This window comes from Heptranchias perlo, chromosome 30 (genome assembly GCF_035084215.1).
Source record: "Heptranchias perlo isolate sHepPer1 chromosome 30, sHepPer1.hap1, whole genome shotgun sequence".
Taxonomy (NCBI): domain Eukaryota; kingdom Metazoa; phylum Chordata; class Chondrichthyes; order Hexanchiformes; family Hexanchidae; genus Heptranchias; species Heptranchias perlo.
This window is the reverse complement of record NC_090354.1, coordinates 26,036,957-26,053,921: the sequence shown is the minus strand read 5'-3', so window position 1 is coordinate 26,053,921 and position 16,965 is coordinate 26,036,957. Positions and strand designations below refer to the sequence as shown.

Below are 16,965 nucleotides of genomic sequence, written 5' to 3'. Positions count from 1 at the left end.
TGCAGAACACAAGACGTGCAGAAAGCACAAACAAAAAAATGGAAAGGAAGGTCACAACATGGCAGCCGAAGTGGAATTGAATTGAAATGAAATGCACAAAGACTGGAAGATAAACAGTAAAAGTACATTCCCTCAACTCAACTTAAATTCATAATTTTCTTTTTAAAATGCCATGGTTTGTTCAAACAGTCCACTGAGAAACACAAGCATTCAGGCAAAATTTAAACTATTGTTTATTATTTGAAAATAATCCATTTTTTTAAAATTTAAAAACAGAGTAACTGCACTGTACTAGTTTATCTATTCTTGGATAGCCAGACAACACGAATTTTCTTTTGAAAAGGAAAAAAAAATGCAAATCTGAAACAAAAGCAAAAACTGCTGGCAACGAACAGCAGATCCCGGTGTTGAAGAAAGGTCTGCACCCAGAGTGCTAAACATCAGTTCCTCATTACAAATGGTGACTGATCTGTTGTTATTTCCAGCATTTTCGGCTTTTGTTTATGCACAGCACAGTGCTCACTATTGATTTTAGCAATTTTCCATGCTGTAAACACTTACGCCCAGATCATTAATGGGCCACTCTGAACAATTTACATCTTACACAGTGGGTAAATTAAACATCGGTTATGCTACTATGCTGTACAGACCAGTTCCAGGTTTGATCCCTGGTCTGTGCTGAGTTATCTGATCTCAGCCAGGATAGTGGTAGTCGCAGTACAATTGTGCTCAATTTCCCTGGGCCAGGGAAGGGAGGGAGAAAAGAAATAGAATGAATCCACCATAATCCTGCTCCTGATCACTGTACAGTGAGCTCTGCTGGAAAGTGCTTCACATGGACACTGGGTGAAGACAATACATGCCCCATCCCAACCGTACAGCCTACCGAGAAGCACCGTCTTGAGCCTCACATTAACAATGGTCACTTAGATGAAACTTTATCCCAGCACGAGTCACTGCCTTCAGGAGCATAAGGGAGAAAATGGAGGAATTAAAATATAACTTGTGCACTTATGCTCACCATTAGTGGCCACTAACTGTAACCACAGCAATTGCTGCTCCTCGTCTGCTGTTAAGCATCAACAGAAGAGGAAAAAAACCAAACGTCATGACACTGAAATAGAGCTCAATAAACCAAAGTAAAATCCTAACAACCAGCACATATGCACATTGCTTGACTAAATCATCAACGATCAAACCCTGATGATAAAACCAGCACCATGACAACAGCCCCGAAGCATTTAGGAGAGCAACTAGTACATATTACTCTGTAATGTGCAACAAACAGAGGTCACAGCCAATGAAGACATTTCTCATCACATGCAGGTTTCCTGTCGTACATGTATTAGATACAATGCTTTAGAAGCATCACAAATGTTCATTCCATTTGTGAAGGAGACCTATATACATGTCCCTCTATAGACTCTTTCCCGCAGCAATGCCGCTCTCCTTTATTTGCTTGGACCATGTGCAGTTTGATAATATGCGGCCAGGTACGCCCCTGATCGTTAATAAAATGCTTTGAGTCAGGCTGCAGAGTATTGACAGTTTCCATTGGTTTTCCATAATTTATGGATGGGACAGAATCGACTTTTTCTCTCCTTGAAGGAAGAAAGAATGAAGGCCGGCAGAAACTGAACAACATTAATTTCATATATTAAACTTTACTGCTACTATACTCGGTAGAGGGAGCAGCATTTTATTAAAAAAAATGTTTAGGGAAAATGCCTCATGATTTCACGTGCTTGTATATTATGTTGCACGTGAAATTCATAATACAATGTTTATTCCTTTGTCCCAGAGAAAGGGAGAGGCAGAGTAGGATGTCATGACATGAGAGAGAATGGGGAGGGGATAACTGATTGACTTTTAACATTAACCATAAGCAGAAATGAATTCTTAAGAAATTCTCAAAAAGCTGGTTAATACAAGAATAAGGGGAAGAAAAGAACACCTACAAATAACGATGGGGAAACATGGAAATCTGGGGCAAGCAGCAATCTGGGTTGTTTAGGGCTGAGTGAGAGGAAGCAAGATCAGTGTATTGATTGGCACAGGCAGAAGAAAGGTGCCAGTGCGCGATCCTGCGGAGATGCAAAATGACTAAGGGACCACATTTCTTAAGCTTTAAAATCATAATAACATCGCTGAAAAGAGAGTGTGGTGCCCCTGGTTACTAGTAAACATTAAACATCATAGTTTGCCGAGTAGATGTTTCTTGTACTGCTCTAGGCAGGTCTTGATGGTATAAATAAATATTTTCATTGATCAGATTCATTGTCATTGATGACCACAGAATAAATAAACTCCTTATTCAGCTAACTTCCTCTCAATTCTTATGTGGCCTGGGGCTCCCATTTCTTTTTGGTTTCTTGTATTTAGCACATAATTATATTGATAAATGTGGTTGAAGAGGAGTTCAGCACTGAATGGAGCAGATATGCTGGAATGATGTGTAGCAAGAGGGACCAGGCTAAATAATTGGAGGAGCTCACAAATAGCTGAAGCACCAACTTCACAGGAGCATATCTGTTCATCACAAGTTAGGTCATTCCAGCATTTCTGCAGCATTCATTGTAAAAGCAAACTAATGTGTTTAAACTGCAAAAAGGGGGTGGGGTCCAAGTTGCTTTTAACGAGAAACTTAGGTGAAGGGCCAAGGTCCATACTGCAAAACATACAAGGTTGAAAAGGCTGGGGAGGAAGACTGCACAAATTAAGCAGCGGTAATTTGGTAACACTAAGCTTTAAAAGCTTGTAATTTTCAGCGGAAGCGAGGATTGAGGAAGGTAAGAATTTCTATAGCTTAGAGATGCTGGGGAAGAATGAGTCAGCAGTATAAGTGAGTTATCATGATTTCAATACAATAAGAATGCACAACACAGTGACAGCACCTACCTGCATAGCCACAACCACCAATAAAACAATTGTAAACAATTTTACAACACCAAGTTATAGTCCAGCAATTTTATTTTAAATTCACAAGCTTTCGGAGACTTCCTCCTTCCTCAGGTAAATGTCGACATTTACCTGAGGAAGGAGGAAGTCTCCGAAAGCTTGTGAATTTAAAATAAAATTGCTGGACTATAACTTGGTGTTGTAAAATTGTTTACAATTGTCAACCCCAGTCCATCACCGGCATCTCCACATCAATAAAACAATGGTAAGGATATCAGAGGCCCACTTGCATGTCTTTGCTCAACAGTCGCTCAACCAACCACCATCCCTGACAATAAATTTGACCAAATCTACCTGATTCAGTGGTTCTCAACAGTTTTTGGGCCATGCCCTGACAAAATAACTCTCAGCCTTTCATGCCCCTGTAGCTAAGCATATTGATAGTTTCAAGTTTCCTCCTTCATTTCTGTTTCTCTATCTGCCTCTCCTCCCTCAATCATTTCTCCCTGTCCCACTCTCTCCTTCCTTATTTTAGTCTGTCTTCTTCCTCACGTGTTTTACGCTCTCTTACTTTTCACCTTCCTTCTTTCTTACCATTTTGCCTCCAACAGCTTTCTTTCTCTCTTTCTCTCTTTCTTTCTCTCTGTTTCCCACAGCATTGGAGCTGCCATCAGAGGAGATCACAGGGAGCAGCAGGGAAGGGATAAGGGAGCCAGACAAGTCTCTGAGTCAGCAAATACAGCCAAGTAAGCAGGGGCTGCTGAAATAAAAACCCTCAAGCCAGCTAATGCTAAATATTAGGCACGACTTTCCTAACCATCCGGGACAGTGGTTGTGTTCAGAGTTACCTTTCCCTTAATCTGACAGCAATCTTAGAGTCAATACACAATGACTTAATAGAAGTGCTAAATTAAACTGAGCTGGTCCAGAGTACATTAAGAAAAGAGGCCCACGCTGAATTTACAATCCCTTTTAGTAATTAGATCTCAGTATCCCCGCCTTTGTATTAGCGCACAGTGTGAAACAGAATCATTTAATTCTGTAGATATAAACATTGTTAGCGTAGTACTGGGTAAGCTAAGTCTTGGGAACCACGTAAACTGTAATTGCCAATCTGAGAGAACAATAGGCAACAAGAAATTCAGCTTCAATTTGGCAGCTTTTAAACGGTATTTGTGCTGATACCATTAATCTGGAGGACTTCAATTGAATTCCTTGGTTCCCTGACAATTATAAAAGATGAATTACAGTCAAAATAGCTACCTGATTTTTATACATATACTGGGTATTAAATCAAATTCATCCCACACAGGAAATCCAGCCGGTGTGCATTGTACACCTGAATGCATTTCCCAGTTGGTTTTAGACTAGCAGCTATTCAAGATGCTGTGACACAAAAGCTTAAAATTAAGAATGGACTCCCAAGGACGTCTGCAAGCCAGCCCTTGGCCATCTGTTATTTTGGAGAACAGTTACAATAGATTTATTTGTATTTTCTTCTCTCTGTTTGTGAACAATGCCCAGCATTGCCTTACGGTGAGTTGTTTTTTTGTGATGAGCAATGCACGTGTAATGTCGGAAGTGTAAGATCACAATGGATGTTGATATTGCAGGTCCAAAATTACAGGAAATTAGTCTGCATGCTCTCATGCAAAATAGCGCAGATTACAAAGCATTTGGCAGTCAAGGAGATGTTCAACCACTGTGATTACAAGTATGCAGCACCTAGCAAAATCTTCTCAAAGATTCATGTCATCACATTTCAGACTCCTGTACTTGAATCAGAGAGACAAGTTTGTTACAAGGGATTCATGATAATAGTGTTTACAATAGGTTCAACTTTATCATCAGATGGTGTCTGATAACCTTAGTGCTCCTCTGTCTTCCTATTCCCTCTGTACTGCCAGTTCAAACCTCTTTCTTAAATGTACAAACTAGTTGTATCACGTCAGCTTTAATTCTCAGTATTGCGCCCTTTTGGTTTTAATGAGACGGAGAATGCGGAACTCGCTCTGCACTTCACAGGTGTATATTCGTTCTGCCTCTATTCCGCTTCACTCCATGACAAAATGTAAAGATTAAAAACATTTTTGAAATTCTGTTGTATAATATTTGTAACGTATGGTTTATTTTAAAATTATTGTAAAAGGGTTTAAAACTACAGCTGCTTTGACACGGACCTTGGAGGGATGTTTACTCTGGTCACTGACATGTAGCGTTCATGCATCTGACAACAACCCCAAAGTAAACTTGCTAAATTCCCGAAGATCAGCTACCAGAAAGACCCGGTAAAAACAACAGAGGCCATTCTTAGTGAGCCGGCAAGTTTGCACTGGGGTATTGTGCACCTGGGACCAACCCAATGGTTGGGAACTGGTGGCACAGATATCCCCCTCCCCCAAAAGCAGCTTTCGTTAAAATAGCAAACAGAGCAATTTAAAGTGAGTGTGTCACCCAATGTGTCACAAATATCACACAGAGGATCTTCAAATTCCTACAGTCTCAAAGTGATAAAAGATAATCATTGTGATGGCCTTGCTATAAACCCTTTACAAAGTAACTTCCAAGAAAAATAATTGGATTGTTATGCTCCATCATCATGTCCAATATAATTTTTACTATTCTTATCTTTGAAGAATTACATTATCATCTCCTTCCTCTTTGATGGTTGATGAGGTGTTTTGCACTAACATCTCTTGCTCCTACCTTTTGTAGGAAGAGGACAATCCTTTCAATCATCTGCGTTCGGCGATCCTCCAGAGAGAACAACGTTTGTGGAGTCCGAATGAAGAGTTTGGTCTTCCCGTAAGCCACATCGTGCTGAAACCCGCAGCACTCCACCAACTTCTTCACGGCCTCTTGATCAGATTGCATGTCATGATTTGGCCACGTGAATTCTGAAATCATCTTATACCTGGAAAGGTGGAGAGAAAGGGAGCGCTTATGACTGTCTATTTCAAGGATGAGAAAACAGCAAAGGAACTAATGAATTTCAATGCATAAAAACTCATCTACAATTATACTTCAGCTTGTAATCGCTTCATTTAGGAATGATGCATTTCCCATAGTCGAACGATGAAGATGCACCAGTCAATATGAAGGGAGCATGCCATAATTCTCCCTTCATTATTGGTTTGCTCTTGTGTCTGACACCAAATAACACTTCAATCTCAACATATTTTTGTTTGGGTGGCACAAAGTTTGACTCACCAAAGCATCATGGCAGAGTGGTAGGCTTTTACGTACACTCAGTTCAAGTGGGGGTTACACAGGTAACGTGGGCTGCTGTCTTACAAACCTGACCCTCGGGGTTGTTGGCAGAACAGAAAGGAATTATACCGGCGTCTACAGGAAAATCACAGACATCCCATAACCTAATGCAGGAGCGTCCAAGCTTTTTGTTGGAGGCTGACAGGCCACGTATAAAGTTCAACTCAGTATGTTCCCAATGATTTTCATATATCCCAATATGTATGACCGTGGTGTGCTGAGTTAGGATTTATTCAGAAATAAGTAACAGCTCCATGAAATTCATACAGGACTATAAGCTCAAATAGTACCGAGTTGCCAAGGCTTCAAGACCTAGGTCGTCTTGTGGGCCATAGTTAGGACACCCCAGCCCTAATGCAGCAATCCTCCTTTAGCACCGATGATTACCTCTGCATAATGGGAAAGAAAACTATTGGCTGGAGTCGACTTATTTTGCCACCTCTCGTCCCAAGTTCCTGTTCATCTCGGATAATTTTAAAATGCACATTCTAAAGTTTTTATTTGGTCTATTTTGTACTGTTAGATTGAGCAGCCATATATCAACCCCAACATTACTTCATCTGCAACACTGGTGGAGTGGGATGGGGTCGGGGGGGGGGGGGGGGGGTGGAAAAGAGAGGAGGGAACAGTCATTAGTCTTTCTGGTTGTGACTTTGGTTTTGCTACAGCCAGAGTTTGTAGTGGCATGAAAGCAAAATCAAAAGTTCCATTGTCTGTCATCGACTTTTGTAAGCCCCAAAAAGATGGGTTTGTTTAAACGTGGTCATTTGGAATCATATTCTTTACAGTGGCAAACATAAGCCGAAAGATGCCTTGATCTGGGTCCCATTTTCTACTGTAATTGAGGTATTGGGGATGAATTATTCACCGGCTCAGGTCTCACACCCGAGAGAGGGAAAGCTTGGCTGCATGACAGCCTGGACGACCGCGAGCGCTGGCCGCTCCGCTTCTTCAACCGCAGCTGCCGCTACGCTGCCAACTTCCACGGCCACAACTGCGGCCTGTGCCGCTGCGGCTGGAGCGGGCCCGACTGCCGGCGGCCGGCCCCGTGCCTGGTCCAGCGGGACGTGCACCGCCTCAACCCCGAGGAGAAAAGGCGCCTGGTGAGGGCCCTCCACCTGGCCAAGCTCACCCCTCACCCCGACCTGGTGGTGGCCACCCGCCACCTCGCCGACCTGTACGGGCCCGACGGCCGGAGCCGCAGTTCGACAACATCTCCATCTACAACCTCTTCGTCTGGACTCACTACTACTCCGTCAGCAAGACCTGCCTGGGAGGCGGTCGCACAGACGGCGGCGTCGACTTCTCCCACGAGGGGCCCGCTTTCCTCACCTGGCACCGCTACCACCTGCTGCAGCTGGAGCGGGACATGCAGGTGATGCTGCAGGACCCCACCTTTGCACTCCCATACTGGAATTTTGCCACTGGAGGAAACACCTGTGACATCTGCAGGGATGACCTAATGGGAGCCAGAAGCAATTTTGACCCTACTCTCCTAAGTCCTAACTCTGTCTTTTCCCAGTGGCGCAATCGATGTGAAAGTTTGGAAGACTATGATACCCTAGGAACTATATGCAATGGCACTGAGGGTGGCCCTATTCTGCGGAATCCAGGTGGGAATGTTGCTCGACCGATGGTGCAGCGTCTACCTGATGCCCAGGATGTAGCACAATGTTTAGACATATCCTCTTTCTACTCCAATTCAACCGATAGTTTCCGAAACACGGTGGACGGTTATAGTGATCCTTCAGGAAGGTATGATCCAGCAGTTCGCAGTTTGCATAATCTGGCACAATTATTTCTTAATGGAACTGGTGGGCAAACCCACTTGTCCCCAAATGACCCTATCTTTGTGTTGTTGCATACATTTACTGATGCAATATTTGATGAGTGGTTGAAGAGGAGTAATTCAGATTTATCTATCTTTCCATTTGAAAATGCTCCCATAGGACATAACAGAGGGTACAATATGGTTCCCTTTTGGCCTCCTGTAACCAATGTAGAAATGTTTTTGACAGCACCTGAAAACCTTGGCTGCACCTATGAAGTTCAATGGCCAAATCGTACACTCTCATTGTTGGAAATGATAACGGTGGGGATTGTGGCAGCTCTCGTGTTGGTTGCTGTTGTTTTCACGGTCTCCATGTTAGCTTTACGCAGAAGAAGAAACTTGGCTGCAAGTGAACTGAACCAACCTCTCTTAGAAACTCTGTGTCAGCACTACTCATAATATGATGCATCAACAGTAATCCGAAAAGCCTCACAGTCTGCTATCTGACTCCTTCTTGTTTGATTTTTTTTTCATGCTTTTATACCGTACCGATGATGTGCAGCAAGAAAACAGGGTGACTTCCTGTGACTGTTTAGACAAAAGATCTCATGACCTGCTGCAGCCTTTAATGAAATAAGCCATCTATCATTGGCCTGCACTGAAAATGATTACTTCTGACTCATTAATGGTAGCGGTCATGGCTTTTGGTAGGGTTTAAAATTGATACGAATTGGAGTTAATTTGAGACCTTGGTTAAATAAGCCTCAAACTTAATGCTAAAGGGATATGGGGAAAAAGCAGGAACAGGGTACTGAGTTAGACGATCAGCCATGATCATTTTGAATGGCGGAGCAGGCCCGAATGGCCTACTCTTGCTCCTATTTTCTATGTTTCTATGAGCTGAACTGTCGGGCTGGTGGCATGGGGATCTTTACAATAATAGTTGGTTCTTTTCACACTTTTTAAGAACCATCCTGCTAAGCTCATCACAGGAAAATTATTATACAAACTGTTAGAGGAGAGCCATTATATTGTAACTTCAAGCTTGATGCATGTAAAAAAATGGAAAGTTCAGTATAAAGTAAAAGAAAAAAAGAACTTACATTTATATAGCACCTTTCATGACCTCAGGATGTCCCAAAATGCTTTACAGTCAATGAAGTACTTTTGAAGTGTAGTCACTGTTGTAATGTGGGATATCTGGCAGTCAATTTGCACACAGCAAACTCTCACAAACAGCAATGAGATAAATGACCAGATAAATCTCTTTTAGGTGTTGGTTGAAGGGGTAAATATTGTCCAGGACACTGGGGAGAACGCTCCTGCTCTTCTACAATTAGTGCCGTGGGATCTTTTATTGTCTGTTACCGCCCAAGCTGATGTCAACAAACTCAGGGCAGCCTGCGAATTGAACTTGGGACCTGCTCACCTATATGGCTTGGCCCCTTTACTTGCGACTAGACCATTGGAGGGGGGGGGGGGGGGGAGGTCTGAATCAAGTCTGCATTCATTACAATCAGCAGAGGGTAGAGGGGCCTCGGTTTAACGTGTCATCTGAAAGATGGCATCTCCAACAGTGCAGCATTCCCTCAGCAGCCAGCCTAACAAATACTTAATTAACACAATATACACTTTGGTGATGTGCAAATTTAATTTAAGGCTTAAATGCTGGACTCTCTAACATTCATGAGTGAGCAATTTAAATCCAGGATTGACGGCAACATCGAAGGAAAGGAAAAAGAAGAACCTCCAGCAAATCTGTTGGTCTGTTACTTCACAACTTATTAGAACACTGTTTCAATCTGCCATGCACATATAGAGCGATCTCCTTGGCAACAGGCCACATGAGTTTACTTTCATAGAAACATAGAAAATAGGAGCAGGAGTAGGACATTCGGCCCTTCGAGCCTGCTCCACCATTCAAAATGGTCATGGCTGATCCTCTATCTCAATACCATATTCCCGCTCTCTCTCCATACCCTTTGATGCCTTTTGTGTCGAGAAATCTATCTAGCTCTTTCTTAAATATATTCAGTGACTTGGCCTCGACAGCCTTCTGTGGTAGAGAATTCCATAGGTTCACCTCCTCAGTGAAGAAATTTCTCCTCATCTCGGTCCTAAATGTCCTACCCCGTACCCTGAGACTGTGATCCCTCGTTCTAGACCCCCCAGCCAGGGGATACATCCAGTCTGTCTAGCTGTGTCAGAATTTTATACGTTTCAATGAGATCCCCTCTCATTCTTCTAAACTCTAGTGAATACAGGCCTAGTTGACCTAATCTCTCCTCATACAACATTCCTGCCATCCCAAGAATCAGTGTGGTGAACCTATGCTGCACCCCCTCTATGGCAAGTATATCCTTTCTTAGGTAAAAAAAAACTTCAACTAGTTTATTTGTAATACATAACAACCTGGTCTAAAATAATGCAACCGAAGAGGAAAGAGTCACACTGGACTCCTCCGGAGGGTCGCTGCCCTCAGCTTGACATGTATGCTCAAGCTGTCAGGAAATGCGTCAATGCCAGATTCATCAGACGCACTCAGAAGACAGTCCAGAATGTCACCCGAGCACAACGCAACGCCATCAACGCTCTCAAGACCAACTGCAACATCGTCATCAAACCAGCGGACAAAGGAGGAGCCATCGTCATACAGAACAGAACGGACTATTGCAAAGAAGCATACCGACAACTGGACAACCAGGAACACTACAGACGGTTACCCGCAGATCCGACCAAAGAACACACCCACCAGCTCAACAAACTGATCAAGACCTTCGATCCAGACCTTCAAAGCATCCTACGCACTCTCATCCCACGTGGGAGACTTCTTCTGCCTCCCAAAGATACACAAAGCCAACACACCTGGATGTCCTATCGTATCAGGCAACGGAACCCTGTGTGAGAACCTCTCTGGATACATCGAGGGCATCCTGAAACCCATCGTACAGGGAACCCCCAGCTTCTGTCGCGACACTACAGACTTCCTACAAAAACTCAGTACACACGGACCAGTTGAACCAGGAACACTTCTCACCACGATGGACGTCACGGCACTCTACACCAGTATCCCCCACGATGACGGTATCGCTGCGACAGCATCAATACTCAACACCAACAACAGCCAATCTCCAGACGCCATCCTACAACTCATCCGCTTCATCCTGGATCACAATGTCTTCACCTTCGATAACCAGTTCTTTACCCAAACACACGGAACAGCCATGGGGAACAAATTTGCACCCCAATACGCCAACATTTTCATGCACAAGTTCAAGCCGGACTTCTTCACTGCACAGGACCTCCAACCAACACTATACACCAGATACATCGATGACATTTTTTTCTATGGACCCACGGCGAGGAATCACTAAAGAGACTACACGATAACATCAACAAGTTCCATCCCACCATCAAGCTCACCATGGACTACTCCTCAGAATCAGTTTCTTTCTTGGACACACGAATCTCCATCAAAGACGGGCACCTCAGCACCTCACTCTACTGTAAGCCCACGGACAACCTCACGATGCTCCACTTTTCCAGTTTCCACCCTAACCATGTCAAAGAGGCCATCCCCTATGGACAGGCCCTGCGAATACACAGGGTCTGCTCAGACGAGGAGGAACGCGATGGACACCTACAGACGCTGAAAGACACCCTAGTAAGAACGGGATATGATGCTCGACTCGTCGATCGACAGTTCCGACGGGCCACAGCGAAAAATCGCATAGACCTCCTCAGAAGACTAACACGGGACGCAACCAACAGAGTACCCTTCGTCGTCCAGTACTTCCCCGGAGCGGAGAAACTACGCCATGTTCTCCGCAGCCTTCAACATGTCATCAATGACGACGAACACCTCGCTATGGCCATCCCCACACCTCCACTACTCGCCTTTAAACAGCCACCCAACCTCAAACAGACCATCGTTCGCAGCAAATTACCCAGCTTTCAGGAGAACAGCGTCCACGACACCACACAACCCTGCCACGGTAACCTCTGCAAGGCATGCCAGATCATCGACACAGATACCACCATCACACGAGAGGACACCACCCACCAGGTGCACGGTTCATACTCCTGTGACTCGGCCAACGTTGTCTACCTCATACGTTGCAGGAAAGGATGCCCCAGAGCATGGTACATTAGCGAGACCATGCAGACGCTGCGACAACGGATGAACGGACACCGCGCAACAATCGCCAGACAGGAGGGTTCCCTCCCAGTTGGGGAACACTTCAGCAGTCAAGGACATTCAGCCACCAACCTTCGGGTAAGCATACTCCAAGGCGGCCTTCGAGACACACGACAACGCAAAATTGTCGAGCAGAAATTGATAGCCAAGTTCCGCACCCATGAGGACGGCCTCAACCGGGATCTTGGGTTCATGTCACGCTACATGTAACCCCACCAGCGAACAAATGTTATCTGTTTTTAATATAACGGGTCATTTGCTGTCTTTTCTATGTTTGTTTCTGCCTCTCTCTCTCTGTTTTTGTTTGGTGGTTTGTATATTCGGTGGCCTTTTAGGTAACACCTCTCTGTCTGCACACTGTGATTGCTGTGGCAACGGGCAGTTGGAAAGACTATCTGTAATCACCAGGCATTGTTCTGTGATTTATAAATGCGAAGGATTCGAGGATTTCATTTCCACAATATTCACCTGAGGAAGGAGGAAGCCTCCGAAAGCTTGTGAATTTCAAATGAAATTGTTGGACTGTAACTTGGTGTTGTAAAATTGTTTAAATTAATGCTGATTGTAATGAATGCAGAACTGATTCAGGCCCCCCCAATGGTCTAGTCACAGGTAATGGGGCCAAGCCATATAGATGAGCAGGTCCCAAGTTCAATTCCCAGGCTGCCCTGTGTTTGCTGACATCAGCTTGGACGGTAACAGGCGTGATTCAGTCAGCCTTCGCATCGTGTTGGTAAGGAGAAATTAAAAAATAGCCAGGGTTGCACTCTCCTGGAAAGCATGAATAAGGGTATGGTGGGTAAGAACAAAAGCAGATTCAAGCTGTCATATAGGCTGCCAACATTCTCAGTCTCGGTTCACACATGACCAGCTTCAGCAAAGTATTGGAGGGCGGGGGATCTGTGGCCCCGAAAATGCCTTCAGGACATAAGGGGAGAAAACCGGAAGCGAAAAATAAAGGCGGAATCATGAAAGTAGAGAAGGGTCCTCACATCTTTTCAGGATTCTTCCAAACCAGTGGGGTTTATATTTTAAACTCAAAGATAGAAAGCCAAAACAAAAGCAATAGAATCACATTACTGATGAGTCCAAACTCACTCCAAAATAGCATCTTGAAGAATTGACCTGCACGGCTTGCTGACTTGAACAGGCCATTATGACAACAATAACATACAATTATTCCACGCTGTATTAGAACATATTGTTAATGCATCCCAGCAGCCCGTGTAGTGGTGACACAGAGCACCATCTGCTTCATTATTTTTTGATAATACAGCATTCCCATAATAATTAACACACTGGATCAGTGTATTTTGTAACATTAAGCGAACATGCATTTTAGTAGACAACATTAACAAGAGTGAATGGTCATATTTTAGTTTAGAACGTGCATCAGAGTGAATGCAGACAGAGATCTGCATCAATACTCAGTGCTAAAAACTTAGTTTTTATTCTACTAAGCAGCGTGAAACCATAGGTGCTAACTTAATCTTAGTATTCTTCTTGTTTGCATTTGGACAAATTAACATGAAAAAATGAATACAGTCCCCACCGTATATAACAGGTGTGTTAGTGCTAACGCTATTTGCCCGCTATATGCAATGGACAGTAAAACCGTAATAGGTTGTAGGAATGAAATAACTCCCGGAGTTGTTAACAGTGCGAACAGTTGATTGAAGCTGCCTGGAGTCTCCACTTTCCTACTGCCTCCTGGAATTGTGAACAGTGTGAACAGCTGATGGAGACTTTGGGCAGCTTCAATCAGCTGTTCGCACTGTTAACAACCATGGAAGGCAGTCGGAAAAAGGAGACTTCGGGCAGCTTCAACTTTCGACTGCTTCCCGTAGTTGTTGAAAGTGCAAACAGCTGATTGAAACTTCTAGAAGACCTGACTTTGCCTGACATCAGCAGCGCTTTTAAATCGGCACGTACTGAACTGCACAAAATAGTCAGCACACATAATACGCTTTAAGTGGCGCCTTTGTAATTGATGCCTATAGTAAAGACAAATGGTTAGCGCCATTTGCCCGACATAGGCGGCTATCCATGATAAGCACGGATGGTGTAAATGTTGGGGTCTGTACTATCAGAAGCACTTGTCAAGCGATGTTAAAGGATACTTTCCCGGATCTCTCCTGTGGCTCAGTTATTTATCCCAAGTAGTTTAGCCGTACATATCAAGGAGGGCTGAGGTTTTATCTCAGCTCTGTGTTAAATTAGCTGATTTCAGGTGGGGCAGTAGGAATGTTACAACTGGTCTTGGGGATTAGGGAAAGTAATGTGGGCGATGGGAGTTTTAGACAACTTGGAGTGATGTTAATATACACAGCTATAGGCAGGGTGCTCGCAATTATTTCTTGGTATAGGTGGTGAGGGTTTAACTGCTTTCTGTAGAAAAGTCAGTAGTTCAAGGAGTTTCGACCTGCGTGAATCAGGAGCTGAAAGATTATTACCTTGCATTTCAAATCAGGATTAAAAGTAAACAGAAATCCATATGGGGAAGGGTTGGCTGATTGAATAGATGAGCATGGGACTTAATAGGTCAAGGGTGGATTTTAATTCTGACCTTATCCTTATGCATTCCTTGCCTTTAATGGAAGTACATCTGGTGGAAGGGAGAGGAGGCACAAGAAAATAAGGAAGAAGGTGCTCCATATTTCACACACTACCATGAACACGTATCATTACGTTTTTTAAAAAAAAGATAAGTTCAGGTAAGATTTATAGCCTTATTTTTACAGTTAGACTGACAGAACTCCTAACCTTTAACATGTATTTATTAATACCCATTAAATGTTTTATTGAAAATTATATTAATTGTTCCATAATCTTGTCATGCATTGTTAAATTCAAACAGCCAATTCACAATAATTATATAATTTGAAGAAATTACAAAAGGAATGCTTGCTAATGGGAAATAAAACATCAGCCAGTGTTCCAGGATCCTGATCGCTGTCCATTGCCCCTGCTGGAAAGTGCTGTGTGTGGATATCAGGTGAGTATCTGGCTGTGATCTCCCCTCATGGTTTAATGGGCTGCCAACACTCACTTGGATACCTGGCCAGTTGCTGGCAATTTTGGCATTGGGGCTTAGAGTGTTAATTATGAGGACAGGTTGCATAAACTTGGCTTGTGTTCCCTTGAGTATAGAAGATTGAGGGGTGATCTGATCGAGGTGTTTAAAATGTTGAAAGAATTTGATAGGGTAGATAGAGAGAAACCATTTCTTCTGGTGGGGAACCCAGAACAAGGGGACATAATCTTCAAATCAGAGCCAGGCCATTCAGGATTGTAATCCGGAAACACTTTTTCACACAAAGGGTAGTAGAAATTTGGAACTCTCTTTCCCCAAAAGGCTGTGGATGCTGGGTCAATTGGAGCTTTCAAAACTGAGATTGATAGATTTTGGTTAGGTAAGGGTGTTTAAATTAACAATTCTCCGGATATAGGCGTCACTAGCAAGGTCAACATTTATTGCCCAACCCTAGCGTGCCCTTGAGAAGCTGGTGAGGGATGGTGTTCCCATGCACCTGCTGCTTTTGTCCTTCTAGGTGGTGGGGAGCATGGGTTAGGGAGGTATCAAGGAATATGGAGCAAAGGTGGGAAAATGGAGGTCAGGTGAAGATCAGCCATGATCTAAATGAATGGAGGAACAGGCTCAAGGAACTGAATTGTTGACCTATGAAAAAAATTGCCTTCAAGAGAAATGCAGAGCAAACTGGGTAAAAATAAAGGTAAGCAGGCCCATTATCTCTATTTCAAAATGAAGAGCTGGTTTTGCTAATGGATGGTATTTACAATTCACTGATTTTTCAGTGGAATAAATCGGGTTCCACCCTGCTGTGCAATGACACAGCTCTGGCTCAAAAAAGAGGCGATAATTAGCAGTACAGCCACTGACAGCACACAGCTAACAGATTCATCCTCGTTTACCAAAAATCCAACAGGGCTGTAAACACCTGGCCATCTCAAACAGCCAGACATGTAACTCATGAGGACTGAACATCGTGAGGGGGAAAAAAAAAGCCTTATGAAATATTTATAGAGGGCATTCTGTAAAACAACTGGCTGAATACTTCAAAAATCATCTAGATTAACAAAGTAAATCCTCAGCAAATGTAAAGCTTAAATAAATAATTTTTATCATGGTACAAGACTGCAAGGGACAGCAGTGAAGAAGAAAAAAAAAATCAGAGATGTTATGGATGTTCTACATGTATTTAAATTATCTTCGAAATGTGAATTTTATGATTAAGAGCAGTTTATAGAAGCATTTCTTTTGGTGGGAGCAATTAGAAAGGTGCTTGGGGTTCTATCAAACAAGACTGAAATGACATAAAAGTCTGACGATAAATGAATTAATCACGTCCCTATCAGAGTACTGACACTCCAGTGTAGTACTGAGAGAATGCTGCACTGTCAGAGGTGCTGTCTGTCAGATGGGACATTAAACCGAGGCCCCGTCTACCCTCTCAGGTGGATGTAAAAGATCCCATGGCACTACTGAAGAACAAGAAGGAATTTCTCCCCTGAGTCCTGGCCAATATTTATCTCTCAACCAACATCACTTAAATAAAACCCAGGTTAAGTGGTCATTATCACGTTGCTGTTTGTGGGACTCAGTGCGCAAACTGGCTGCCGCATTTTCCTACATTCCAACAGTGACTGCACTTCAGAAATACTTCATTGACTGTAAAGCACTTTGGGACATCCTGAGGTCATGAAAGGCGCTATATAAATGCAAAATCGATCTTTCTTTTTTTAAAAATTTAAGCAGCCCAACAGTGCATGTTTCATGGGTGAAAAAAGTTGCATAAGCTGCTATAAC

General features: G+C 43.3%; 1 protein-coding gene and 1 pseudogene across 7 annotated transcripts in view; one reads left to right on the top strand and one right to left on the bottom strand.

Annotated features, from left to right (window-relative positions):
- LOC137300008 (unconventional myosin-Id) overlaps positions 1–16,965 on the bottom strand; it is a 496,111-nt gene that overhangs the window by 252,487 nt on the left and 226,659 nt on the right. For all 7 annotated transcript variants that reach the window (XM_067969090.1, XM_067969092.1, XM_067969091.1 and 4 more), the window contains one exon: positions 5,605–5,812. In XM_067969090.1, the coding sequence (XP_067825191.1) occupies positions 5,605–5,812 (208 nt within the window). The remainder of the gene's footprint in view (positions 1–5,604; positions 5,813–16,965) is intronic.
- LOC137300051 (5,6-dihydroxyindole-2-carboxylic acid oxidase-like) lies at positions 6,854–8,442 on the top strand (annotated as a pseudogene).